The sequence below is a fragment of the Schistocerca serialis genome, chromosome 3 (assembly GCF_023864345.2).
Source record: "Schistocerca serialis cubense isolate TAMUIC-IGC-003099 chromosome 3, iqSchSeri2.2, whole genome shotgun sequence".
Lineage (NCBI taxonomy): Eukaryota > Metazoa > Arthropoda > Insecta > Orthoptera > Acrididae > Schistocerca > Schistocerca serialis.
In genome coordinates, this window is record NC_064640.1 from 113,044,355 (window position 1) to 113,072,309 (window position 27,955).

Here is a 27,955-nt window from a genome sequence, read left to right on the forward strand (position 1 = left end):
GGGTTTTCCTGTGGGCCCTGGTCATTATTGTATGTGCTACTGATTCCATCCCATATAGATGTGCTTTAATCAGTAGATAGTATTAAACCGAGTATATCAGAATTGGTATTTAACTAGTGACAAAATTTAAATTGCTGATGACTGTCTCACATGTGTAGATGTTGCACATGGTTTAGGTGAAATGGTTGAGGTTTCTACATACAATCTCACCACATGTGTTTATTCAACATTGACTTGCAAAAAATCACTACACCTTAACTCAACAGTGTTAAATTATGTTAATAGTGTGCTACTGTTCCCACACTTTTTGTTGAATGTTTCATCTGAGCAAAAATGTAAACTGAGCAGCCAAAATCGTTCACAGTGCATGTTAAAAACTCTGGAAAAAATGTGACAACCCAGAATTTGACTTGTGACAGTGTCAATTATGCCATTTTTAAAGATCATATATACCGTGAAACAGATGTGACACGTCAGTCACTAAAGACTTTGTCATTTACAGAATATCTCTCCGTTCCTCCCTCCCTCCCTCCCTCCCTCCCTCCCTTCCTTCCTCAACTCTGCTGTATTTAAAATCCTAACAACACGCTTAAAGTTGCAATGGAGTGTGAATACAAAAGTGCAGTTGCGTGGCAACAATAAGATATTGAGAGCGCAGGTTTTGATGATATAAGAGGAGACATGGACTATATATAAACCTTGCACATGCAGCAGTCAGACCATGTACATGAAACTCATTCTGTCCCAGAAAACATTTGGAATAAGATCTATGACAATGTGAATTTTACTTCAAATGACTGTTCATCGTTAACTGGGATATTGATTTCAATCTGTGTAGTGTATGATAATGAGGTACAGATCAGTATGTTGAGTAACGAAGAAACAGCAGGTTCAGTGATAGTATTAATCTTTGACATTACACAGTCATAATGTAATCTGTCTATTACTTTGTTCACATTTTCATCTACTTCTACATCTACATGATTACTCTGCAATTCACAATTAAGTGCCTGGCAGGGGGTTCATTGAACCATCTCCAAGCTATTTCTCTACCGTTCCACTCTCGAATGGCATGCAGGAAAATTAGCACTTAAATCTTTGTGTGGGCTCAGATTTCTCTTATTTTATCATCATCATGATTTCTCCTTATGCATATTTTTGCAATCGGAGGGAAAAGAGTTGGTGATTAAAATTTCATGAGAAGATCCTGGGAGAAAAAAGACAACTTAGTTTCAATGGTTGCCACCCCAATTCATGTACCATGTTCATGGCATTCTTCCCTATTTCACGATAATATGAATGAGGTAGCCTTCTTTGAACATCGTAGACATCCTCTGTCAGTCCCATCTGTTGCGGATTCTACACCGCACAGCAATATTTCAGAACGGGGTGGACGCTTGTGGTGTAAGCAGTCTCTTTAGTGGACCAGCTGAATTTTTTAAGAGTTCTATCAATAAGTTGCAGTATCTGGTTTGCTTTCCCCACAATATTATCTATGTGAATGTTCCAATTTAGTTATTCATATGATATATTGTGTAAGTGGAATTTGGTGGATTTCTTTTAGTACTCATGTGGATGACTTCCCACTTTCCATTATTTAGAGTTAATTTCCATTTTCATACTATACAGATATTATGTCTAAATCATTTTGCAATTTTTTTGATCATGTGGTAACTTCACAAGATAGAAAATGACAGCATCATATGCAAACAATCTAAGACAGCTGCTCAAATTGTCTCCTGTGATGTTTATGTAGATCCGGAGCAGCAGAAAGCCTATAATGCTTCCTTTGAGAATGCCAGGTGTTACTTCTGTTTTACTTGATAAGTTTCCATCAGTTACTACAAACGGTGAGCTTTCTGGCAGGAAATCAAGAATCATGTCATGCAACTGAGATGATACTCCACAGGCACTTAGAAGTCGCTTGTGAGGAATGGTGTCAATAACCTTTTGGAGCTCTAAAAATGTGGAAACAATTTGACATTTCCTGTTGATACCACTGATTACTTTGTGAGAATAAAGAGCAGCTTCTGTTTCACAAGAATGATATTATCTGGATCTCTGATGAGTATTTGTCAATAAACCATTTTCTTAGAGATAATTTGTAAGGTTCAAACACGATATATTTTCCGAAATCCTACTGTAAATCAGCATTAGTGATAAGAATTTGTAATTCAGTGGATTTCTCCAATTTCGTTTCTTGGGTATTGGTGTGACTTGTGCAACTTTCCAGTCTTCAGGTATGGGTCTTTCGACGAGCGAGGGGCTGTGCATGATTGCTAAGTATGGAGCTATCATAACAGCACGCTCTGAAAGGAACCTGACTTCTATACAATCTGGACTGGAGGTCTTGCTTTTGTTGAGTGATTTAAGCTGCTTTGCTACATCTAAGATGTCTACTTCTAAGTTACTCATGTTGGCACTTGTTCCAGATTTGAATTCTGGAATATTTACTTGGTCTTCTTTGGTGAAGGAGTGGTGGAAAACTGTGTTTAGTAATTCTGCATTAGTGGCACTGTCATCATTGTTATCATGAAGGCATTGGTTTCATCTTGCCAATGGTGTACTTAACGTACAACCTGAATCTCCTTGGGTTTTGTGCCAGATTTCAAGACACCTCACATTGAAGTTCATGCTAAATTTAGAGCTTCTGTAAGACTTAGACAGTCTTGGGATTTTGCATTCTCTTAAATTTGTCATGCTATTTTTATTGCTTCTGCAACTGTGTTCTGCCTTGTTCTGTGTACCATGGAGAATTAGTACCATCGCTTATTAATTTATTTGGTATATCTACCCCAATTGCTGTTGATACCATTTCTTTAAATTCAAACCCCATCTGGTCTAAAATTACTCAGTCAGATTGGAAGGAGAGGAGGAGACTGCCTCTTAGGAAGGTGTCAAGCAAATTTTTATTTGCTTTTTTTTAAATAAATGTACTGTATTTTTATTTTTGGTAGATTTGGATGTTGCAGTATCCAGTCTTGCTACAACAGCCTTGTGGTCACTAATCCCTGTATCCGTCATCATGCTCGCTATATGCTCAAGATTATTTGTTGGTAATAGGTCAAAATTGTTTTCACAACCATTTACACTTCAAGTAGTCTCCTGATCTAAGTGTTCAAAATAATTTTCTGAGAAAGCATTCAGTACAATTTAGGATGACATTTTATGCCTATCGCCAGCTTTAAATGTGTATTTTGCCAACATATTGAATGTAAATTGAATTGGTCACCAAATATAATTGTGTGAGTGGGGTACCTATTTGAAATAACTCAAGTTTTCTTTGAACTGCTTGGCATAGTTAGGGAGCTAATTAATAATGTATTCCAATTGGCAAGTATAACCTCTGCCCATACTAACTCACAGAAACTATCTGCTTCAGTTCCATTACAAGGTAAACTACTTCTGAGAACAATAAATGTTCCACCACCAACTGTATTTAATCTGTCCTTTCTGAACACTGTTAGGTCATTTGTAAAAATTTCAGCTGAACTTATTTTTGGCTTTAGCCAACTTTCTGTGTGTATAAGAATTCTATCTTTGTTTTCTGTTGGCATGTGGAGCTCTGGTTCTTTTCCAACACAGCTACAATATTTTACAACTACAATACTGACTGTTGCTAAGTGTACCTTCGTGTGTTTGCCCTGCACGCTTTTATACTGATGCCCTTTCTGTAGTTCCTGGGACCCTATAACCTAAAGAAAACCACCAATTCGCCTCCTCCACAGCCTCCACTACCTGTGTAGCTACATCCTGTGTGTAGTGGGCCTGTGACCTATTAAGCAGAACCCAGAAACCAGTCACCCAATGGCTCAATTCGAGGAATCTACAGCCAACAGTCACACAACCACCAGAGCCTCTAATTCAGGACCCTCCACTCGGCTCTATACGAAAGGACCACAGTTGGTACTGTTGACGATGCTACATGTGGTGAGCCCAGTTGGTACTGTTGAAAATGCTACAGATGGTGAGCCCCTTCTTCTTCTTGGGAGAAAGACTGGCAGGTTTTATCACGTCAGCTAGCTACCAGAAACCGGAATCTCTTCTGATACAAAGCAACATGCATCATTGGTACCAACATGAGCCACTACCTGCAGATGGCTGCACCATGCTCTTCACAGCGTCTGGAAGCATCCTATTCATATATGGAAAGACTCCTCCTGGTTTGCACACAGAGTGCACACTGGATTCCTTCTCCTCCTTGGCAGCCATATCCCTAAGAGACCCCATTAATGCACCTAACATTGGAACTCCCAACTACCAGTAAACCTGTTGTGCGTGAAAGCCGAGACCTTGTGGGCCAAGAGGCTTTTCACAGAACAGAGTGAGCAACCAATCTATCTCAGGGACATCATCAGCAACAGATAGCACCCAAAACCTGTTCATCCGAAGAACTGGGGAGGGGCCCTCCGATCAGCCACTCAGAAAGTCTGCCGATGCCTTCCGCATCTTGGAATGAATTCCCACTTGACCATACGTGAGGGGTCAACCTCAGTAGACAGTAGCCAAGGTGGCCACAGTAGTGAACCGACCGGGCGACACATGGGATTTGCTGAATGCTCCTCAAATCTTCACATCTGGCCCTCCACAGTGATGCCCAGTGGCAGCAGCTTCAAGCTGTGTGACTGAAGCCAACACCTCCTGGAGCTGTGAGTGAAGGGTCACCAACTCAGTTCACATCCAAACACAGCTGTCACATTTGTTATTAATACTGAAAACAGCAGAAACAAACATGTGCAAAATTAATGAGCGATGTGCTGCTGCAGTAACAAAAGTGTGAGGCCTGTAGCTACTGCAATGGCTGTTCAAACACAAAACAAATGCCTGGCACAATGCAAACAGTGATACTATGTACTGCACAGTAAATAAAATCCAAAACTGTGCCTGATAAATAAACAGATAAACATGACATTAATGACTTTAAGCTAAAGAGCACAGAGGAAATTTAAAAATAAGTTGCTTCTTATGAGAAGCTTGTCAAACATCGCAGATGAAAACAGTGTCCTCTAACGTGGCTGCTGCAGTAACAAAAGCTAGCACTCGACTAAGGCCTGTAGCTGCCATCCATATTAGTTGGGGCATTTATGTGTATGGCCATGGCTTGGTATTCTCTAGCTTAAGAACTGTATCCTTTCTGGAAACAAACGTGAGAGGTGTGCTGCAGATATGGTAATACCTTCGCCACACAATATGGTGATGTTAAAGTGCTTAGAGACATGCTGCCTCCATTGTTCTACATTTTTGATTTGTAAAAGACCCAAAGGATGCCCTTATGAATGTGTGTATACTGTGTTTGCATAACAGCTTCTCAAGTCATGTTTTCATAAACACAGACATCATCACGAGACACACAGTCAAATATTAACTTGAAATTTTTATCTATATTTGTAACTTTCCAGTAAATTATATACTTGGAGAGTAGAAAGAGTAGAACTGGACTAAAATTAATTTTGAATTCCTGCTGTTTTGATGTGGAATATAGATCACAGAGGGTTAACAATTAAATACTCAATATAATTGGGAGGAGCTGGATTGAAATTCTAACTTTCACTTATGTAGGTTTCCTGTAAATTTTCAAAATCACTGTGTGGCTAATTACATCCCTTCCTGCAAGCCTGTTGTTCATAATTGATCACCTGTTTGCTGACAGGAACCTCGTCCACCACTCGAGCAAAAGACAAACCACTTCCTCCTATTAATTGAATGATTATACTAAATTAATAAAATGATTATTATTATGTGATTTCTGTTTATCCAGATTTTAGTGCCTTGTCACAAAGGAGTAACTATTTTCTCTTTTTGGGTGTTGCAAATTCTTGTTCTTACACGTATCTTTTCTTCGCAGGGCGCTACAACCTCCTGGGTGGAAAAGAGAGTGGCACTGTGGTGTCCGTGTAATTAAGAGCAATCGTTTAGTAGGTTTTATAAGTGCAATTCCTGCTATGCTGAGGCTATATAATGAGTAAGTTGTATTAACGTATTCTAAAAATTATTATTAACATTTTAGTGAAAATGAACATTTTTGAAACTTACTGGCAGATTAAAACTGTGTGCCGGACCGAGATTTGAACTCGGGACCTTTGGCTTTCGCAGGCAAGTGCTGTACCAACCGAGCTACCCAAGCACGACTCTCAACCTGCCCTCACATCTTCAATACCTCGTCTCCTACCTTCCAAACTTCGAAGAAGCTCTTCTCCGAACCAGAAGAGCTGTGAAGTTTGGAAGGTAGGAGATGAGGTACTGGCAGAACTGAAGCTGTGAGGGCGGGTCATGAGTCGTGCTTGGGTTGCTCGGTTGGTAGAGCCCTTGCCCGCGAAAGGCAAAGATTCTGAGTTGGGGTCTCTGTACAGCACACAGTTTTAATCTGCCAGAAAGTTTCACATCAGTGCACACTCTGCTGCAGAGCGAAAATCTCATTCGGGATGAAAATTTTTTGTTAAGTCAGCTTTACAGAGTTGGGGAAAAAGACTTGTGCTCATGATTGTGATGTTTAGGAATAATGATAGGAGAACAAAAAATGTTCATATGTGAATGGTGTGTAATTATGCTGAGTTGGATGTGTACAGTGTTAGTACATTAGCCAGATCACTGTTGTATAATAAACTTCGTTCTTCTTACGTAGTGAATTTCCATGTTTCAATTTTTTTTTATTACAGTGGTTTTCTGGTGTAACCTGAATGTGATACTCAATAGGACCCAATTACTTGTTGCCCAAATTAGATCTTGGTGACTGTTGACATTTTTCATATTATGTGGTCAACTGGCAGCGAAAAATGCAGTTGGATTTTTGTATTGTAATTGAACTACTTCTGAATTGTTTCATTTGTTGGTGCAAGTCTAGTGAAATTTCCACTCGTTTGCATTCTTTATGTTATAGAATGTACCATTTATGCATAATAAGAAAACATGCAATGAGAAAAATACTAGTCCTTGAGATTTTCCTTTAGAGTACCTATGTAATTCGAATAATATCAAACAATGAGTGTTAAATTTTTAACTCAATATATGAGTTATAGTATCTAATTATACTGATATTAAATGAAAAGTAACTAGACATAGCTAGAGGAATCTGCCTCCAGTATTTGAAAATACTTGGCACATCTGACTTTGCCATGTGGAAAATGTAGTAAAATTGTTGTCATAAACATCCAGATACAGCTGCAATCACATTTTAATGATATAGGTTTTAATGCTGTGCAGTCTGACCAAAGAGTCTGCTACAGTTGATGTGTCTGTTGTCAGGACCTGAGAAATTACTTCTAATTTTGGGTGGTGCAATTACCATAGTGGCAAGAAGTGGTGTGCCCCTTTCCAACTATAATTCAGTTAAAAGTAACACCACAGTACTGCTAAGCCTGCCAAATTTATTGACACTTACGTTCTGTAGTTTCAAATTTATGAATATTTGATAGCTGGAGCCAGTCTTTGCATTGTCATGCCCAGTGACACTGATAGATGTATCCTGTTCGTTATTAAACTGTTTTTTTTTTTTTTTTTTTTTTTTTCAAATTGGAATATTTTTGTGTAATTAACACAGAAATGCATTTCATTGAGAAATTTTATAACTAAGTCAATTTACTAAAGTTCATTTTTCTTATCCCATGATTCACTTAGTTTCTGATGGTTTGTTTTTAGACAGCGGAAAATGGTTGAGATAAACTTCCTATGTGTACATAAAAAGCTGAGATCAAAAAGAGTTGCACCAGTTCTAATTCGTGAAATAACACGTCGTGTGAACCTGTGTGGAATTTTTCAAGCTGTATATACTGCAGGTGTTGTTTTGCCCAAACCTGTTGGAACATGCAGGTAAGCCTTATAACAAGTAGTAATCATTAACTGTTGTCAGTTGTGAGGTTGATATTAAATAGTGGCAATTGTGAAACTGAATAATTAAGTATAAATGTTGTGAAATAGATTTTATGTTTGCACCACTTAAAACTTTTTTTTCCAAGAATTTAAAAGAACTGTAAATTGTTCTCTCTTTTTAATAATGTTATCTAGTAAATTAGCATTGTTATTTTCTTCTCCTCTTTCAGTCTGAAGTCTGGTTCGATGCATATCTACATGTCTCTGCAATATCCTTTCTTTCAGGAGTGCTAGTCTTGCAAGGTTCGCAGGAGAGCTTCTGTAAAGTTTGGAAGGTAGGAGACGAGGTACTGGCGGAAGTAAAGCTGTGAGGACAGGGCGTGAGTCGTGCTTGGGTAGCTCAGTTGGTAGAGCACTTGTCCATGAAAGGCAAAGGTCTCGAGTTCGAGTCTCGGTCCAGCACGCAGTTTTAATCTGCCAGGAAGTTTCAGATCTACATGTTACTCTATCCTGTGCAAGTCTCAAGTCTCGTCATCTTCACTTTATTCCCCCCTCCCCCCCTCCCTCACTAATACCACCACACCCCCTCTCACTAATACCACCTCTCCCTCCTCCCTCCTCCCTCATGACCACCACCACAACTCCCACCCCCACCCCTTATTCTTCCTTCCAGTACGAAATTAATTGACAATTCCTTGATGCCTCAGAATGTGTTATATCAACTGAGCCCTTGTTTTAGCAGGTATCTGACCCGGGAGACATTTGCAGGGAGGGGGGCGGGGGCAAATTCATATTCTTCAGGTGAAAAAACTTTGTTTCACAAAGCGCCTAGCATCCAGCGCACATTGGTTTATCGGTTAGTCATATGATTTTGAAACGCATCCCTGTTGGTTTTTGAACACACTCTTGAAAGTTGATTTCTGAATGAATCTAAGTTGATTTTTGAATGCGTGCATAGTGTATGTGATGTCTGTTGGGGGAATCATCGTCGCATCTAGAAATAAACTTTCCTGCAGGCAAAAGGGGACTGGGCTATACAAGCTGAGTGGAGTAAAGCCGAACAAGTGAACGCCAATCGCTGTCTGATTATGTTGTTGATGCGAATGATCAGCGTTGTTATAGTTACTAGGGAAATCCATAGAGTCCGACTACCAGAGTGTAAATAAACGACTAACAGAAATAACAGGTAAGAAAGATTATGTATTATCTTCTTGGTGTATCTAAGAAAATGAAATATGTCAGAAAATTTTTGACCAGATCGCTACACTAGTAAGGGCCAGTTGTACAGCCCCCATCTAGCAGCCGCTTAAGTTCTATTCTGGAAGTAGCGCGCAAAATGATTTGTACGAAAATAACAACTCCTAACCGGAGAATAATCAGGGATAACTTAACCGGTGCTTCTGGCAGGGTTAGTGAAGTTAATCAGCGTATAAGTTTTGACAAAGGCATTTAGTCATGACAAAATTGTCTGTTAGAACGAGGAAGGAGAAGAAACAGGGACATCAAACAAATTAGGGAAGAATATGACGATTCCAAATTTATATAAAAATCTGGTACTACTACTTTTCAACCTCATGCTCGAGAAACTGGAGTGTATGAGTGAAATGTGAAACTATTTTCTAACATAAAGCTTTTTGCTCGTAATAGGCCTAATAGGCATTTTATGTTGGTCTTCGTGAATTATATTCTGTCATGTTATAAAAATGACCATTTGTACCAAAACAGTCTCGTTCATTTGGTGTGTGTTACAATTTCTGCAGTGTTAGAAAGGCTTATTTTGCTTTATCAAGCAGATAGTGACAAAACAGATGTAATCACATCAAGAAACCACACCACTCTTGGGTACTATTTGTATTAACAGCTTATGCAGTATTAGACAACGATGTTTCGATTTTTCATGTAGCAAAATGTTTGACGAACTTTGATGACTTAATAGATTCTTTCGCAGAAAGGAAAGCACGCCATGTAAAGCTGTAGCAAGATTAGAGAGAAAACAATGCTAGGAGCTAATGATTGAAGAAATCTGTACTGTCTTGCTTGTCTCTTGTCTTTACTGGTTTTTTGTCTCCTATATTTAATTTTGTTACCCAAAACAGAAAGTTTTTAGCTAACAGGCAACAAAGAGTGCAAATTTTCTGAAGACATTTCAATTTCCACTGTCCTGATTATAGTTTGATGGCATCCAATACAAAATATACACGTTTAAATTCCACGGAGCGAAATACAGTGACGGGTGATAGAAGAATGCTTGTGAAGAGGGATGGCACTGCACTCTGGCACACTTAGGGCCAAATAACGTGTCTTACATTTCCTCAAACATATACGTTTTATGTATCAGACATCTTCAGAAAGATGTGCGTTAGAAAATGAACATATTTTTGAAAATTCTATTTTTTAAACTTTTGGCGACATATCTCAAATGCTCGAGGGAGGGGGTGGGGGCACTGTCTTAGTATTGCCCAGGTTCGGAAATATCATAGATCCAGGGCTGATGCACAGAGCAGTCTGAGTTATAGTGGGGAAGTGTGTCGTCTCCACGTGACCAATTTTTTACATTTAGTGATTTTGCTGTTTCTTCTTCGTTTACTGCTCTTACGTCAAATGAAAACAAAACGGATTTCTGTGGCCGGGAGCTATCAAGTGAATTAAAATACATTCACATAATTATGGAAGGCCAATAGATGTTATTAGTTTCAGATTTTATTTTATTTCCACTTTTCTGACAGTCATGCATTAATTGCCTTGTAGAACAATGAAGTTATTTTTGTCACTTTTCCAAACAAATTTGGTTTTTATTAACCTTTTACGCTGAGGTAGTCAATGTGTTTGAAACGAAGTGTTTAGTTCCATACTATTGGCTAATTTCAACTGCTCGCTGCATTTCAAGCACACTATTTCATCTTCTAGCATGTATGGCATTGTGCCATAATAAAGAATCAAAAATGAGTTAATACAGTACTGGTACTCCAAGAAAATTTACATCCTGAAACCCACACTGAAAAGCTTAATATCAGCTCGAGCACTACTGCATTGGGAATCTGGATATATGAATGTGCTCTTTAAGTATGCACTTTAAATGTGCCATTTTAGTATGGTTCACGAAATTCTGATGCTCTTGGAGTATCCTCTGATGTCTTTTTGCTTTTATGACATAATGTAAGATCTTTTAATGTTTTACACGTATGAACATTCGGGCGTCCTGCGTCATAGTAACTGCCAAAGCGCGGTGGTGCCTGTTATCTGGCGCTCTCTGACAACTAGTGAAACAAACCTATTTCTGACATGTCGTGTGAAAATATTGCGAATGGTGGTTTGAAAAGTGTTACTTTGAAAGTAAATTTCCTTTTACGCAAGTTGAACTATGTACGATGAATTTCTTAAAGCTCTCTCTCCTCTGCTGTAGCGAATTTATTTGTGGAAAACTTTGAGCACAAGTCACTGGACTTTTACTGGCACATTAGTATGATATATCTTAAAGTGTAACACACGCAAAAAAGATCAGTATTATATGTGAAGACTTTGCTTTTTTTTGTAGCAACGCTATGTACAGGGTTATTACAAATGATTGAAGCAATTTCATAAATTCACTGTAGCTCCATTCATTGACATATGGTCACGACACACTACAGATACGTAGAAAAACTCATAAAGTTTTGTTCGGCTGAAGCTGCACTTCAGGTTTCTGCCACCAGAGCGCTCGAGAGCGCAGTGAGACAAAATGGCGACAGGAGCCGAGAAAGCGTATGTCGTGCTTGAAATGCACGCACATCAGTCAGTCATAACAGTGCAACGACACTTCAGTACGAAGTTCAACAAAGATCCACCAACTGCTAACTCCATTCGGCGATGGTATGCACAGTTTAAAGCTTCTGGATGCCTCTGTAAGGGGAAATCAACGGGTCGGCCTGCAGTGAGCGAAGAAACGGTAGAATGCGTGCGGGCAAGTTTCATGCGTAGCCCGCGGAAGTCGACGAATAAAGCAAGCAGGGAGCTACACGTACCACAGCCGACGGTTTGGAAAATCTTACGGAAAAGGCTAAAGCAGAAACATTTCTTAAACAGGAGATTGGAAAACCGATGGATCGGTCGTGGTGGAGATCATGATCAACAATTCATGTCATGGCCTCCACGCTCTCCCGACTTAACCCCATGCAATTTCTTTCTGTGGGATTATGTGAAAGATTCAGTGTTTAAACCTCCTCTACCAAGAAACGTGCCAGAACTGCGAGCTCGCATCAACGATGCTTTCGAACTCATTGATGGGGACATGCTGCGCCAAGTGTGGGAGGAATTTGATTATCGGCTTGATGTCTACCAAATCACTAAAGGGGCACATATCAAACATTTGTGAATGCCTAAAAAAACTTTGAGTTTTTCTATGTGTGTGCAAAGCATTGTGAAAATATCTCAAATAATAAAGTTATTGTAGAGCTGTGAAATCGCTTCAATCATTTGTAATAACCCTGTATATTAATTTAAAACATTAACTTTCCCTGTTTGTGTATTCGTGCTACTTCACAGTGATGTTGCTATTAGCTGACTACATCATGTGTCCTGGGGTCTGAATATCCACTGTCATCGGCTGGTGAGATCACATGACATGAGCAATGACTGGCTTACAAAAGCGCATTGCAATGGTTCGGAAAGGAACATGCGGTGTTTGATGGAATTTGAATTTATACTTCTTTAATAAGAAAATATGCAGCGTACATGTTGCTGAACATCAAAAATCTTTCCAAAAGGGGTTTCTTCCCTGAGTTTTGTTTTATAAAGTGCTGGGAAATTCTATGCCCACACATAAAAACATAACCATTCAAAAGGATTGATAAGTTTTACAGTTCTGAGGGAAAATGACACGGAAAAAGTGTGTTTTCATCGGGGAGAAATTGTATTCTTAGTCGGGAAATCCGGGAATTTTTTTTCCTTGTCCACGTATACACCCTGATAGAGCTCCCCCCCTCTCCAAACACACAGAATTAATTAATTTTAGGCATAGCCATAACAATTTTCAAATCGTAATTTTGGCTTAAATAATTTGACTACCTTAAGGTGTAAGTGGTTGCAGGTGACAAACTGTGAAACAAAACAGTCACTGTAGAAACATAATACATCAGGAAAACCACACCATGTGGTAAAAAGGTATGAATTCATGTTTTGTGTGTGTTTTCTGATATCTGTAATTACGATTTAAAAACTAATATTTACATGTATACAAATAGTAAAAGAACATTCTTTAACAGCCATAAAATAAAAGCCAACTGAAGATGCTGCTAGTGCAGTGAAACATGTTTGGGTTAAAAAACAAAATTGTGTTTTGCTAAAGGCAGACCGTATCCAAAAACATACATACTGCTGTATATTCTTTATATTTGAAAATGAAGTGTTGTATAGCATTTCATATCAGTGTCATAGCGATGCTACAAGCAGATTTTGTAAGGTCTGAACTTGTGTGAATGCTTTCATTCTAAATTCAGTACCTGTTTCTACAGTTTTACTGAGCGTTGATAATCTGTTGTTCTTCAGATATTTATTAGAGGGTCAGTAAAATAATAATAATGTTTGTGTTTCTGACTCATTTGTCATTACTATGTAAGCATCCAACAACTTGGGAAAATTTTACTGATGTTCAACTTTTTAATGGAATGACAGAAGTATCTTGTTCCTCAGTACATAATAAAATGCATTTACTTCGCATGAATGCCTACTACTACTACTACTACTACTACTACTACTACTACTTTAGTTGCAATTCTGTGCTGTTAGGTCATCCTATGCCCCATAGACAATTTTCGGTTTGTATGTAATGAGATTTAGGCTACGTATAGGCGATTTGTTTATTTTTGTGTGTGTGTGTGTGTGTGTGTGTGTGTGTGTGTGTGTGTGTGTGTACATGCTGGCCACCAATTGAACTAAAGCAGTGGATTATATATAATATTAGAGGGACGGGAAAGTAATGTCGTTTCTGTCCATATCTCTATTCAATATTCGTTTGTATGCCAAAGACATTTTACAATTAGTGACTTGTTTATTCAGCTCCTCCTTCTTCTTCTTCAATTCATAATGAACTGGCTAGCCAAACACCAGAAAAGATACATATCCAGCATTATACAAGGGGTGCTCAATAAGTAATGAAACACATTTTTTTCTCAGCAAATTTCAGCTTCTTTTGGCAGAAAACCAGTGCATCACAGATGTTCATAGGCACGCACAGGCTGTCTTCAGGAGCCAGTAGTGAACAAAAGCACAGTGAGTCGTTGGGTGAGGCATCTGTCATCATTGCAGCAAGGTGGGACAATCCTGTCTGATCTCCTGCATCCCGACCCACAGCACACAGCTGTAACTCCTGCATTGTTGGAACATGTGGACAAACTCATTCAAGGTGATCAACAGATCACAATCAAACGACTCGCTGCTCAACAAAACACGTCTGTTGGTAGTGCTGTTACACTCTTCCACTAGTTGGGGTTCTTGAAGATGTGTGCCCGCTGGGTTCCTCGCCGCCTAACAGAAGACCGTAAAGAGCAATGAAAGACCATCTGTGCAGAACTGCTTTCATGTTACAAAGCTAATCATGACAATTTTTTCTTGAACATTGCCAGAGGTGATGGAATGTGGATTCACCACTTCAAACCGGAAGCAAAAGGGTAATCTGTGGAGTGGTATCACACTCTCTCTCCTGTAAATAAAAGTTCAAAGCCACACCCTCAGCCGGTAAAGCTATGGTGGCAGTCTTCTGGGACTATGAAGGGGTTATTCTGTTTGATATCCTTCCTCATGGTGCAACAATCAACTCTGAAGTGTACCACTGTTGCCCTTAGGAAACTGAGGAAATGACTTCAGCATGTTTGTCTCCATGACAGTGCAAGGCCTCACACAAGTCTGCACATCTGACAGGTCCTCACAAAACTTCATTGGACAGTTCTTCCTCATCAACCCTACAGTCCGTATTTCACAACTTTAGACTTCCATCTGTTTTACCCAATGATGTATGCACTCCACTGGAAGCATTATGTTGTTGATGGGGAGGTTATTCGTGCAGTAAGACATTGGCTCCAGCATCGACCAGTAGATTGGTACCATGTTGTCATACAGGCCCTCCTAGTAAGGTGGCTTAAGGCTGTCACATATAACAGGGGTTATGTTGAAAAAGAGGGTTTTGTAGCCAGAAGAGTGGGGAATAACACTTCCCACCTTCATCTGTGTGATTATGCGGGTTTGGTTTTAAATTTGTTGTGGCTCAGCTACATCACTCTCCTGTATCACTCCAGATTGCTATGATTGTAATAGTCCCCAGGTTCTGTTTGGCAGCTGTTTTGTTTGCTATTGTGACCACCAGAGCACAACAGATCATTTCAAACTTTAATGAGTAGACAAAGCCATGCCTCACAAAGATAAACACATTTTCTTACATTTTGTTGGTTCAAGGCAATTCCTGAATCACTTAATACTGAAATGTTTAATTTTACATATGTAAGGTGTTGTCTAAACACATGATTCAAGTAGCAACTGGATTCATTTGTGTGTTTTGAGTTGCAGGATTATGCTTTTCACTTCTTGAACAAACTGTCAGTATTTTTACGTGATTGTACAGAATTTTGGGAAGATGTGGTTCATCTGTAAAGGAGACCACTTATAAAACACTAATAATACCTATTCTTGAGTACTGCTCAAGCGTTTGGGATTCCTATCAGGTCAGATTGAGGGAGGACATAGAAGCAATTCAGAGGCGGGCTGCTAGATTTGTTACTGGTAGATTTGATCATCACGCGAGTGTTATGGAAATGCTTCAGGAACTCAATTGGGAGTCTCTAGAGAAAAGGAGGCGTTCTTTTCGTGAATTGCTACTGAGGAAATTTAGAGAACCAGCATTTGAGGCTGGCTGCAGTACAATTTTACTGCCGCCAACTTACATTTCGCGGAAAGACCACAAAGATAAGATAAGAGACATTAGGGCTTGTACAGAGGCATATAGGCAGTCATTTTTCCCTTGTTCTGTTTGGAAGTGGAACAGGGAGAGAAGATGCTAGTTGTATCCACCGTATGGTGGATTGCGGAGTATGGATGTAGATGTAGATCACAATGTATGGAAACTGGTATGTATCAGATAAAGGTTTAAGAAATTTTCTCTCAGGGTGAAGAGAGATTATATAGTGTATTGGAATCCTGAATAAAACCAATCTGCTTTCAGGGGGCAAAAAAAAAAGGTAATTGTGTTACTTATTGAATGCTGGTCAAGTGCTTTTTGAGTTTTGAAAGGGTAGTAACACAACAGTTGCTACCAAAAACATTTTCAGTGTTATCCATGTGCATTAGCCATTTATAAATGCCCAAGCTAGTTTTCTAAGTTCTGATCTTTTCATTTTGATCTTTCTGACTCGTACTGATCAGGAACACCAACTACTTTAGACACGACATTTTAAGGGTGGAAGTGGAAGCAAATCCGTCTTGTTCAATCAAGGAACCGTCAAACACTCTTAACCAACATTGGTTCGAATAAACATTTGCAGCAGATTGGTAAAGATAAACGAAGCTAACTGATCCACCATATACAACCTACTGCTTCAGTGGTACAATACAGAAGCATTTTTTGATTGCTTGATCACTGGAAATGAGAAATGAGTTCTCTGCGACAATAAAAAATGCAAAAGACATTGGCTGTCTCTTGAATAAATTACCGTGAAGTACAGCTAAGCCAGGTTTGTTAGTGTGTTCACAAGGTTGTTCATTTTAAAGTGCTGAAAGCTGGACAAACGGTGAGTCATTTCCATTTATTCCAATTGCTGCAACATTTTCTAAGTGACAAAAAATTTGAAAATGTGGATGATGTCCAAAATGCCATCTCCAGATATTTTGCTCAAAACCCAATTGATTTTTATTGCGCCGGCACTGAAAATTTGCACACGATGGCATAAGATTGGTGGTAATGGGGGTGCTTACATGATTGATTAAAATAAAAACTCGTCAACAGTCTATCTGTTTGAATTTAATGTAAAAAAGGGCATTAATTTCCAGTACCCATAATTACAAAAAATCATAGTATTCTACCATTACTCTTGCTGTTTGTGAAACATAGATTGATGATCCAAAATGTATTGACCATCTGCTTTATAGCATAATGTCCATAATTGGAATGCAGTGCAGCTACAATTCTATATTATGTAGATTTGACAAGTCCTTAGTAGGTTTCCTGAGGCATGTGGCACCAAATGTCTATGCATGGGTTATGCAATCCCATAAATTGTGGGCCAGTGGCTTGTGGGTGCAAAGCTGGTGCCTTATAGCATCCCACATGTGGTCAATCAGGTTCCTGTAAGATCAATTTAGTGGCCAATACATAAACACAAGTTAACTGTCATGCCCCAAAAACCACTGGGATTCTAGCCTTGTCACCTGGATAGCTATAGTGCTGGAAGATGCCATTGCTTTCAGGGAAACCATCAAGCATGAAGGGGTACAGGTGATCAGCAGTAATGTTAACATAATCCACAGTGTCACGGTGCCTTCAATTACTATCGTTAGATGCCATCAAAGCCCAGATGACTCTCTCTCATAGATAATACTTACCCTAGCACCCTACCTCAATGGCATGATGCATGTTTTGAGCAACTGTTTGCTCTGAGATGGGGGATCTGGATAGGACCATTGACATCAACCTGATGTAACAGTAAATATTATCCATCTGACCAGGTGACACATTTCCATTGATCAATGTTCCAATCTCAATGATACTGTATCCCCTTAAATCACAACTTAAAACATCATTGGGTCAATGTCAGAATGAATTTATGAAGAATTCTGCTGACAGCTGGTAAAATTATTACTTTGATACACAACCAGTTTTAGGTCTAAAGCCACATCATCAGGTGCAACAATATTAAAAGATCATAGGTGTGCCCATTGCTCCTAGTCAAGATATACTATTCAGTTAATATTGTCTACATTACATTGACGAATGAAGGTTCACAGAGATGAGATCCATTAATTTCCTAAAAATTGCTGGTGGGTGGCTCATGTTATTATAGACCCTTGTTTCAAAATTTGCCTGCGCTGTTCTGACGACAGGGCGACCCGGTGTTGGGAAGAGTAGAAGCGGCCCGCACATGCAACTAAGATGATTATGTGTATCCTGCTTTATAGAGTCAGCAAGCCTCCAATCTGCACATTTGGTGATGTGTGGGTGTCCAACACCTTGTCTCCTATGCATGATTTCACTAACTTCAACCACTTTCCATAGATGTTCACTATAGTAGTACTTGAAGAGCTAACAAGCTTCGCTGTTTCTCAGATACTTGGGTTTCGGTGTCAGGCCATAGCAATCAGTCCTTTGTGAAAATCGCACATGTCAGTCGGTTTCCCCATTTGTAGCCATATTGCTGCTAGAATGGTTCATCTCTGCTCCACTTCTACACTTTCCTTACTGTGTCACATGCTTGCAACACTACGAGCGTGCATTCACTTGTGGTGGACGGTAGTCATTATGTTGTAACTTATCAGTGTATCTTCCTCCTTCCACCACATGTAAAAACTCAAAATAGCATTATTTCCACAGTTGCTTGGAAAAGACCATTTAATAAATCATCTACTTGTTCTTTCACTGATTGGTGAGGGCTGGATAACAAACCAGTATACTGCTCACAGGATTTGATGTGCATAAATTATTTTCATTACACAAAACATTTCCACAGCCTATGTTTAAGCATTGAGCCTTAAGGAGTTTCGTGTGTGGTGTGGTGCCTAAGATTTCTGTTCATAGATTTTTACCAGAAGAACTACTCTTGTGGATATATCACCAGATAGTTACGTATATGTAATTATGGAAGAGGGTATTTCCATTTAAATGTTTGTGTGTCTACGAATTGATAACTCTCTAAATAATGTTATGCCATGTTGCTTGATCATTTCAATTAACACAAGTGACCAAAACTATGGAGAAAAGCTAGTATTTAATGTGTAGACTGAAATAATATTTAAATTGGGGTAGTGGACAACATCATAATTTCAAACAGATATCCTAGAAACCACATGAATGTCTTGGGGGAGCTCATCTACTTAGAAAACATTGCATACCTTAGGTGGTTTCGTGCCCTGAACTTGTCTAGGTTTTCTGATGTAGATACTCAGGTAGTCCATGATTTCTATCAAATTTCTCTCAACCACTTTCCTGTAAATATTGAAATGATTTTCTCTCTCTCTCTCTCTCTCTCTCTCTCTCTCTTTCTCTCTCTCTCTCCTCTCCTCTCATAATATACACCCACCCTTTCCCTTCCTCTGACCCCCTCAAGCATTGTTACATCTGAACTGAGACTATAACAGCAATAATTTTATCAATGTGACGTCAAATCTTGGTGGAATTAATTTGATATTCTGTCTTGATATACAGTTGATAAATAGTGTGTGATGGAGTGCTTTTATATAGGTATGGTATATATGAAATATAAGTGTTTTATATATGCAACAACTTATTAGGATTACATAAGACTGTCCTCCATATTTTTAAAATAATGTGTTACTAACTTGAGCATCTGAGGTATCTGTGTAACATTGTTTTTCTCGATTGTTGCAGATACTGGCATCGTTCACTCAATCCTAAAAAGCTCATTGAAGTGAAATTCTCACATTTAAGTAGAAATATGACAATGCAGAGAACACTGAAGCTTTACAAACTCCCAGATACAACTAAAACACCAGGTTTCAGGAAAATGACAGCTGCAGACTTACCACAAGCTCATGTCTTAGTTAATGAGGTATTCATAAGCATCTTTCTCAAATATTATGATCAGTTTCTGTGAAAGTGGTGTGAATAGTTCAATTTTGAATCCAGATACTCAAAATCTGACTGTCCTAGTTTCCTTAGATACAAATTCATTTTTGTCCCTAGTAGTTTGCTGGTTAATATGTGAACTTGGATTTGCAGGATGGAAGTGAACATATAGTATAACTGTGTGTTTACTATGTGACATGTTCATAAGACAATGGGTTTTCAGTAACCACTACTTTTGATAGAGGAAAACTTCCTGTGCTGATCCTGAAGTAACTTCCATGTTAATAGCAGCAGTACATTCCACAAAAGCTTATGTTTCAATGCTATAGAGGGACACATCAGTGTACTGAACAATATTAGAAATGAGACCAGCACTTCGTTTCAGTATTCTGCAAACATTAAAATGATCAGATTCACTTGTCAATGTATCTGTTTTGTGCAGCAACAAGAGTTTAGGTGTACTGCAGTGTAAAAATTTTACTGCAGTGTGAAAATATTTTAAAATGTATACTAGGTATTGACAACGAATTACATGCAGATCAGTTGGGGATATAATTCTGTACTCCAGATACTAGGAAGAAATTAAATTATTGTGAATTGAGAGAAAATATTGGTTAAAAGCATAGGCTTCATTGTATGAATGCCATTTCAAACTATGACCAACAAAATATATTCACTGTTTAAATGCTGAAAATGCAAGAGCCACCATTAAATACCACTGCACATTATTTGTAATTGGTGAAGAGTATGAGTGTGTTATCATGTTTCAGACTTGCTTAACTGCAGTACAATAATGCTCTTTTGACTAATTTTGATGTTTAGCTGCTTGAAACTTTGACTCACAAACAAGAAGAAAGGGAAATAGAGTACTCCTGTGGCTTAGCTACCAGTGATCACTGATTCCATAAATATTTTGTGGAATAGCTTTTTGAAACACAACTGTTACCTAAATTTTACATATATTTGGTAACATAACCCTGAATGAACCAACCACCAAAATAATTTTCTTTTCATGAAAATATTGCTTCAATTGGTATAGGAAAAAATAGTACTAGTGAAAATAACAATGCTGAAAAATAGTAATTCTTAGCAGCAATATTGTAGTCCTCTGCTAATGTCTGAAATTATCATCAGATTTTCTTCAGTCATGTACATAGGCATCAACAAGGGTGCGTAGGAGTTGTCAAGAGGGGGCACTTGATCCCCCATTCCCCCCTCCCCCTGCAACCTGCAGTACAGAGTTAGAATTCATTACAGAATTCTCATACACGATGGGTAACCATCAGTTGTTTGGGATATGATGAGTTTTTTTGGTCATCTACCAAATTTACTTCTTGTGGAATGACACATTCCGAAATTGTCATTTATATCAAAAATGCTGTTTTGAGTTTTACCCCCTTCCCCCTGGATAAATTTCTGTCTACGACCATGGACATTTATGACTACTGCATTTATTACAGGGTGTATTTTATAACAAGTGTAATTAGTTTTGCAATCACTGTTCGCAGTAGAGCAGAAGTTGATCAGGAAGTTTTGCGGCCATAATTAGCTGTGCATGTAAATTTCTGTTTTTACTGTTGATTGTGCATGAAGTTCTATTACTCTGTACTCTATTTAAGTTCATGCCTTATATTATCAAAATTTTTGTTTTTCAGTACCTAAAAAGATTTGACCTGGCACCAGTTTTCTCAGAGGAAGATTTTCGCCATTGGTTTCTACCCCAGCCTGGCATAATTGACAGTTTCGTAGTGGAAGAAAACAATAAAATAACAGGTAGTAACACACATTTCAGCTGCAAACCAAAGTAACAGCTATGACTTTTTAATTGTAGATGCCGCATTTTTGAATTAATTGTATTAGTAGCAAGTTTATTACATTGTGATTCATCTGTTATTTTTATTTTTTTGCGATATTTATGTTGTGATGCAGATTACCTGAAATTGAAAGGTATGACTTGGTTTTGACTGAGGTCCAAACCATTTTCTCATGCAAACATTGAGGCATTCTACATGCCCATTACTTGTGACACTAAGAAGGAAATGAATGATAATTTATCACTTATGCACCTTGGTCAACATATTGGTAACATGATTACTCTCATGGTCATAAAGATGTCAGGAATTTGTATGAATTTTTCGTAACAGGTCAGTCAGCGACTACTTTCTGCTGCTTGTTGCTTGTATGAAATAGCTTTCGCTGCCTTGTAGGTGGCTGCAGTTTTCCACATGTGCTGTATATGTTTATGAGAAATAGCAACAAGGTTTCATCTTCATAAATTATGCTGGACCACTTATTAGCTAATGGTTTTCTTGTTAACTGTTGATGGTCAAGCAAGCTGCCATAGTGTTCAAGATACTAGATTTGTATTTAGACACACCCTTCCCTGTTTGACTAATCTGATTTAGATTTTCTTGTATTTGCGTAAACCATTTCAGACAAATCCTGTAATGATTCCTTGAAAAAGGTCTTGACCGATATTCTTCTCTATCCTTCCTGAAGCAAGCATGTATTCTGTCTGACCATGCTGTACCAAGAGCTTCAATCTTTTATCAGAAAAAAGGAAGAGTTTCTGTTGTAATCACCTTGCCACCAGTGGGACACTAATAATACTTCCTTTAAGTTAGTAAAGCTGTTATCAGCTCAAAGGTTGGTTTGAACACCACAGTACTTTGTGAGGCATGTTCCTATTGTAGGTGGTATGCCATTGCCTTCCTCAGACCGTTGAACTGACGTAACCAGCTAATTATAGGGAGACCTACAGTTCAACATGGGCTCTGAACCATGGTGAAGTGAAAGAAATAGTCACACACAATCCTAAGACTGACTCAACGTTGAACTTTGGACCTTTAGAATTAGAAGTCCGAACTTAGCTGCCAAGTCACACCCACTTCCCCTTGCATTATTTTTTGTTAAATGTAATATTTGTCCTTTTTATCATATCATGATTTGACTTAATTTAGTAGATATTAATGCTATTGAGTGCTGCAATTTATCTTGATTGGCTCAATTTGATACACAGTTATGCAGTGGAACAAGCGTATGTAGTTGTTAACCAGTCAATGAACATTATTATGGACAAATTAATTTTCAACACTCCACTATATTTAATTAGCATTAAGACTGTAATCTTGCAGCATGTGTGTATTCCTTGCCGTTTTTCATATCTACAATTGTATTGCGACTATCTTTAATATGTAAGTGTAATAAGTAGTAAATTCTCAACATTCTTTCAATTTACTTCCACTTACCTCTCAATAAAATTTTAACTTCATTTTTCTTTTCTTTTTTCAAGATTTTGTTAGCTTTTACACACTGCCATCTACAGTGATGCATCATCCATTGCACAAAACTTTGAAAGCTGCATATTCTTTTTACAATGTTTCTACCAAGACTCCGTGGGTAGAGTTAATGGGAGATGCTCTGGTCTCAGCAAAGAATGTAAGTTAAATATTGTGTACCTAATTTTTATCTTATATAGATGCTAAGTAAATTAACTATTTGCAATAAATCAACAGCAAAGGTATTTCTTTGACCGATGCTCCAGATACTAAAATTTGGTCCATTTCTTATTGTTCTCATCAGTCCGGTTGGAATTTGTATAAGGTGGTAATAATGATACATAAATTCAAAACAGTGTGTTCATCATGATTATTTGTGCAGATGTGGCACTGGAAAGCCCTGTTTGGAATGCAAGAACGACAAGAAATAAAGGCACCCACTCCCCGTAATATTTTGTCAAGAATTGACATTGTGAGAGTGTTGCTGTGTGAAAACACAGGTTAATTCTTACAGTAAATTAAAATAAACAACAAAAAAAGGCTCTTTATCAAGAAGAAATAGTGCCATTACTGGTACATAAATTTGACCATGTAAGAATTAACCTGTACTCCCCGTAAAGTTGTGACATTGAGCAGTTGGCAGGCACATACGGAAAACTGAAACTGTTGCTAACCTTTTGGACAACATTATTCTTAAGAGCTAACTAAAATAAAACACACATCCATATATGCATGTCTGCATTGTCAGTGCTGCAGCTTCTTTTGTTTGAGGGCTTCTCAGGTACGCTGAGCTGAGAGGAAAAAGAAGGCAAAGAGTGGAAAGAAGAGTGAAGGAATAGGGTATCTTATGACAGAGAGAAAGAGGCCACAAGGGAAGGGTATGAATGTGGCACCAGGTGGCTTGCACTGATGCAGGCAAAGACAATTGAGTGTGCTACACGAAGCAAAGGAGATGGTGGGGTTGGTGTAGGCTCTCCACAGGAATATTACTCGTGTGGCAGACCAGTGTATTTCATAGATTCAGTGAATGGCAGAATACCACTTTGAGAGGTGGTAACAATTGTGGGAAGGATGCTCCTCATTTCCAGGCATGATGATAGGTAGGTGAAGCCCTTGCAAAGAATGTGTTTCAGGGTGTTATTGGATAGTGAAAGAAGGGAGCTCATTTGCATCTGGTTTATGAGGATGATTTGAGGATTATGGGCATGTATTAGGAGATCAGTTTGTAGACTAGGTTTGGAGGTTGGTGCTTGTCTGTGAAGGCCGTGGATCTTCAGCATACTGGGCAAGAGATCAGTGATCACTGCAGATTTGTTGTCTAAGGGTGGTTAGACCATATTGGAGAGACGTTAGTGTGGAGCTATCGAAATGAAGGTACTGTGTCTGCTTGATCTTACAGTGGGATCACTTCCCCCTCCCCCCCCCCCCCCTCTTCCACCCCCCTGCCAAACCCTCTAACCAAAAATCAACATTGAATGTTGCATTTACCAGTTTGTATGCCTGTTCTTTCAGAACAATTGGCTAATTTCCCTTGAATTATTTCAGTTATTGCAAGAATTTAAAAATGTTGGCTGAATTTTCTCGAAAAATTAAACTGTGCCACACTTAGATCTACATACATAATACTGAAAACTTGTAATTGTGGCAGTCCCATAAACAGTGTGATGTGTTCTGTTGTCCATGTTCAGCTGCCACAACTGTATTGTTACTTGTATGTATTATATGATGTATTACAGTAAATGTGCAAATGTGCTGTTAGTTCGAGTTCTTACAGCTGTTACTTTGATAAAAGGTGATACAATTATGGTGTCATGGGAAAATATGAGTGCAGATTAAATAGTAAATTATTGCACAAAAAACTGTCCATAGACAAGGTGTAAATGTTGACTGTACAGCTTGTGGACACAGAAAACTGAATCATCATTGTAACGTGTGTGAAGTCAAACAACATGAAGTTGAAATGCCCTCACAGATCAGAACTGTGTGCCATACCAAGACTCAACGCCAGTATCAAATCTCGGTCCATTGCACAGTTTTAAGCTACCACGAAGTTTCAAAATGGCACATTATCGGATGTGAAAGGAAAGATTCATTCTTGAAGCTGCTGTTAAAAATGCATTGTTAAGGCTTTGATAACTATGAATTGGTGAGAAGAGTTATAGATGTGAAAAAGAAACTAGCAAGGGAAGTAGCTATGTGGGTGTACCACACTTTGTTGCACAACTAAGTGTTTTAGGCTTATGGATTGTTGCTCTGATATATTTGGAAAGTTATTCAGGCAGAAGTTTTTATGCTCTCAACAACAACAAAACCAGTTATCACAAATGTAATTATGTTAATCTGTATGGAACAATGAATCGGTGGTTTTATAAAAGCACAATTTATTTCAGTAATTATCAATCCATTCAGCCATATGGATTTCAAGCCGGTGCCTGAACGACTTTATCCAGATAAAGATGTCACAGCTGCCTCTCTTCCTCACTCTCGCACCCCTTTCTCCTTTCTACCATCCCCTCCAACACCCAAATTCAAATTTAAAAACGATGTTTTTAGTATTTATGGCTCAGATTTATCTGAAATTGCTTTATCAGAAGTAGATGCACAAAAGGGAATTAGTGTGTCAACAGTTACTGAAGGTGGAAAGGCTTACATTTCAGTTACTAACACTATGCTGTGCACAGTAACAGACTGATCAAGAAAACATTCCTTCTGATTCATGTCATCTTAATTTTGACTAATGTGTTTCAGTTACTGAAGCTCAAATTATAAAAGAAAGGATTTTAACAATGGAAACATTGATGATTTCATCTTCTCTCTTCATGTGTTGCCTAAAAACACTTTTTTAAATGTTTAATGACTGGCATATTCTAATTGGATTCAACTTCATCAGGACATTTATCTGAACTTGTGCTTACCTTACTTCTGTATAACAAATCTACTCCCAAATTTTCCAGTAGTAGATACTACAGTGATTTTTAATTTCTGACATTAATTTAAAGGCCTTACATTTGGGCTTCTTCCTAGTTTGCAATGGTTTCGTGCTCAATGTGTGTGCTTCTCCAGTAGCTTGTGTTTTTATTTTTCTGAGAGTGTTTAGTATTATTGTCATCTAAAGGACACAAGGAATTGTTTTTATTTTCTTGTTTTAATGACGTGCAGTTCATAATTTTGTTAGTGTAGGTTTGTGGTGCATGCGACACTACAGTTGTGGATTTCAAGCAGCAGTCTTGTCAAAGTCACCTCACTCTTTGCTTGCATGAAATTCCGAAGGTGTATGGCGCCTAGTTCGATGTTGTATTCCTAGATTTCCAGAAGGCAATTTTTAAAATAGGAAGAATTAATGTAAGAGATTGAGATGATGCAAAGGTTGCCATGGGGTTTAATGCTCACTGCATCTATGTCATTTGATAAACCATATGTGCCTCCTGGTTCTTACAATCATCAGGGAATCACAATGTATATACATACTTTTACAGGCATTGGAATCATAACTTTGATGCTCTGTAGCACTGTTGCATGACATTTCCAGACATGGGTTCTTATTCAAAGTATTATGTACTCACTCCCCTATACAAATCCTAGAATTTTTTAATGATAATTTCTGAACACCCTGTGTACTGAGGGAGGCTATTCCAGAGTCTGGTTCCTGCTATTGAGAAGAATTTCAAGAAGGTGGCTGAACAATGGAGTGGGACTGAAAGGATTTTGCTCTCATGAGAACAGGTGTTTCTGCCATGTTGTTCAGACAAGAATGTTATGGTTGAGGAGAAAGATGGGGGCAGTGTATGTTGATAGGACAGTAGAGTAGACAGAGGGCACAGAAATCTCTGTGCTTGTCTACACACAGCCAAGATAGCTATTCATAATACAATCAGCTGAACATTGCATAAATAACAAACACAGGCATTCATAGCCAATTCCAGGCACATTGAGCCTTCATGAGAAAGGCCTCACAGGAGAATATAACTGTAATCAATAATCAGAAGTATAAATATTTCTGAAAGTTTTCTTTTTTTTTTTTCCTCAGGCGAAGAGGGAAGAGCTTTTAGTATATTTGTTGGGCATGGAGAGATGCTGATGTCTTCTTGCACATTGCAGCTATGTGCTCAGTTCAATTTAGATTTTTATCTATTACTCCTAGATATTCTTTGTTGAAGGAGAGGTTGATATTTGTCTCATTTGGGGTTAAAGATTTTAGGGATTACCAATAATTCGGGCTAATGAGCCTTGAATGGCTAACCAGTACTGCTTGGGTTTTGGTTGGGTTGAACTTTAACCTATGTCTTGTGCCCATTTTGATAGTGCAAACACATTGGCATTGAGATTGTTGATAACTATCATCATGTTTATTGGTTTCACACTGAGATACAACTGGAGGCCACAAGTGTACATACAGTATTTGTAGTAGGACAAAATTAATGTCACATTGACATACAGTTATGGGTATAGAACCCAATACTGAACTCTGTGGGACACCTGATACTGTTTGCATACATTGCTACTTTATGGTGCCAGACATGACGCACTGCTGGTGAGACATCAAGTATGAGCAAAATCATTGAACTGAACTTGACAAGAAACTTAGGCTGTTAAGTTGGGCAAGTAAAATGTGGAAGTGAAGAGTGTCACAAGCTTTGCTGAAATCTAAGAAACACATGATAGTAGCCTCTTGTACAGCTGCTGCAAGCTTCAGATCATCTATTATCTTTATTAAGGGGGGACGTTGATGAAAAACGCACACTGTTTCAAAAATTAACCAAATCCACAATTTTTTAGAAATGGCAATTAAATTTTGCACCACATTTTACATGAAAGTAACACATTTACATATAAAATCCTTTGATTATATATATTCAACTTTTTTTAATGAAATTTTAAGTTTTATTTTCAAAAAATAATGTATGTTCCTTTTTCTCAGAAAGTATTAAAGAGATTTCTACAAAAAATTTTCTGTTTCATCTCTTTGTGTTTAATCTTCTCTCATGAGGTTTTTGGAATAGGTCGAATAGGAGAATTTTCATAAATTTTTAATTATAATTCCAGAAGTACAATTTTAAATTCATGCAAAATTCCAAGCGTTTTGCCCTATATCTCAGCTTGCAATCAGAAT

The 27,955-nt window shown here is 38.2% G+C and overlaps 1 protein-coding gene across 1 annotated transcript in view; it reads left to right on the plus strand.

Annotated features, from left to right (window-relative positions):
- LOC126469800 (glycylpeptide N-tetradecanoyltransferase 2) overlaps nucleotides 1-27,955 on the plus strand; it is an 89,785-nt gene that overhangs the window by 45,285 nt on the left and 16,545 nt on the right. The window contains exons 6-10 of the mRNA XM_050097058.1: nucleotides 5,846-5,962; nucleotides 7,636-7,806; nucleotides 19,370-19,550; nucleotides 21,223-21,340; nucleotides 22,860-23,005. Of these exons, the coding sequence (XP_049953015.1) occupies nucleotides 5,846-5,962; nucleotides 7,636-7,806; nucleotides 19,370-19,550; nucleotides 21,223-21,340; nucleotides 22,860-23,005 (733 nt within the window). The remainder of the gene's footprint in view (nucleotides 1-5,845; nucleotides 5,963-7,635; nucleotides 7,807-19,369; nucleotides 19,551-21,222; nucleotides 21,341-22,859; nucleotides 23,006-27,955) is intronic.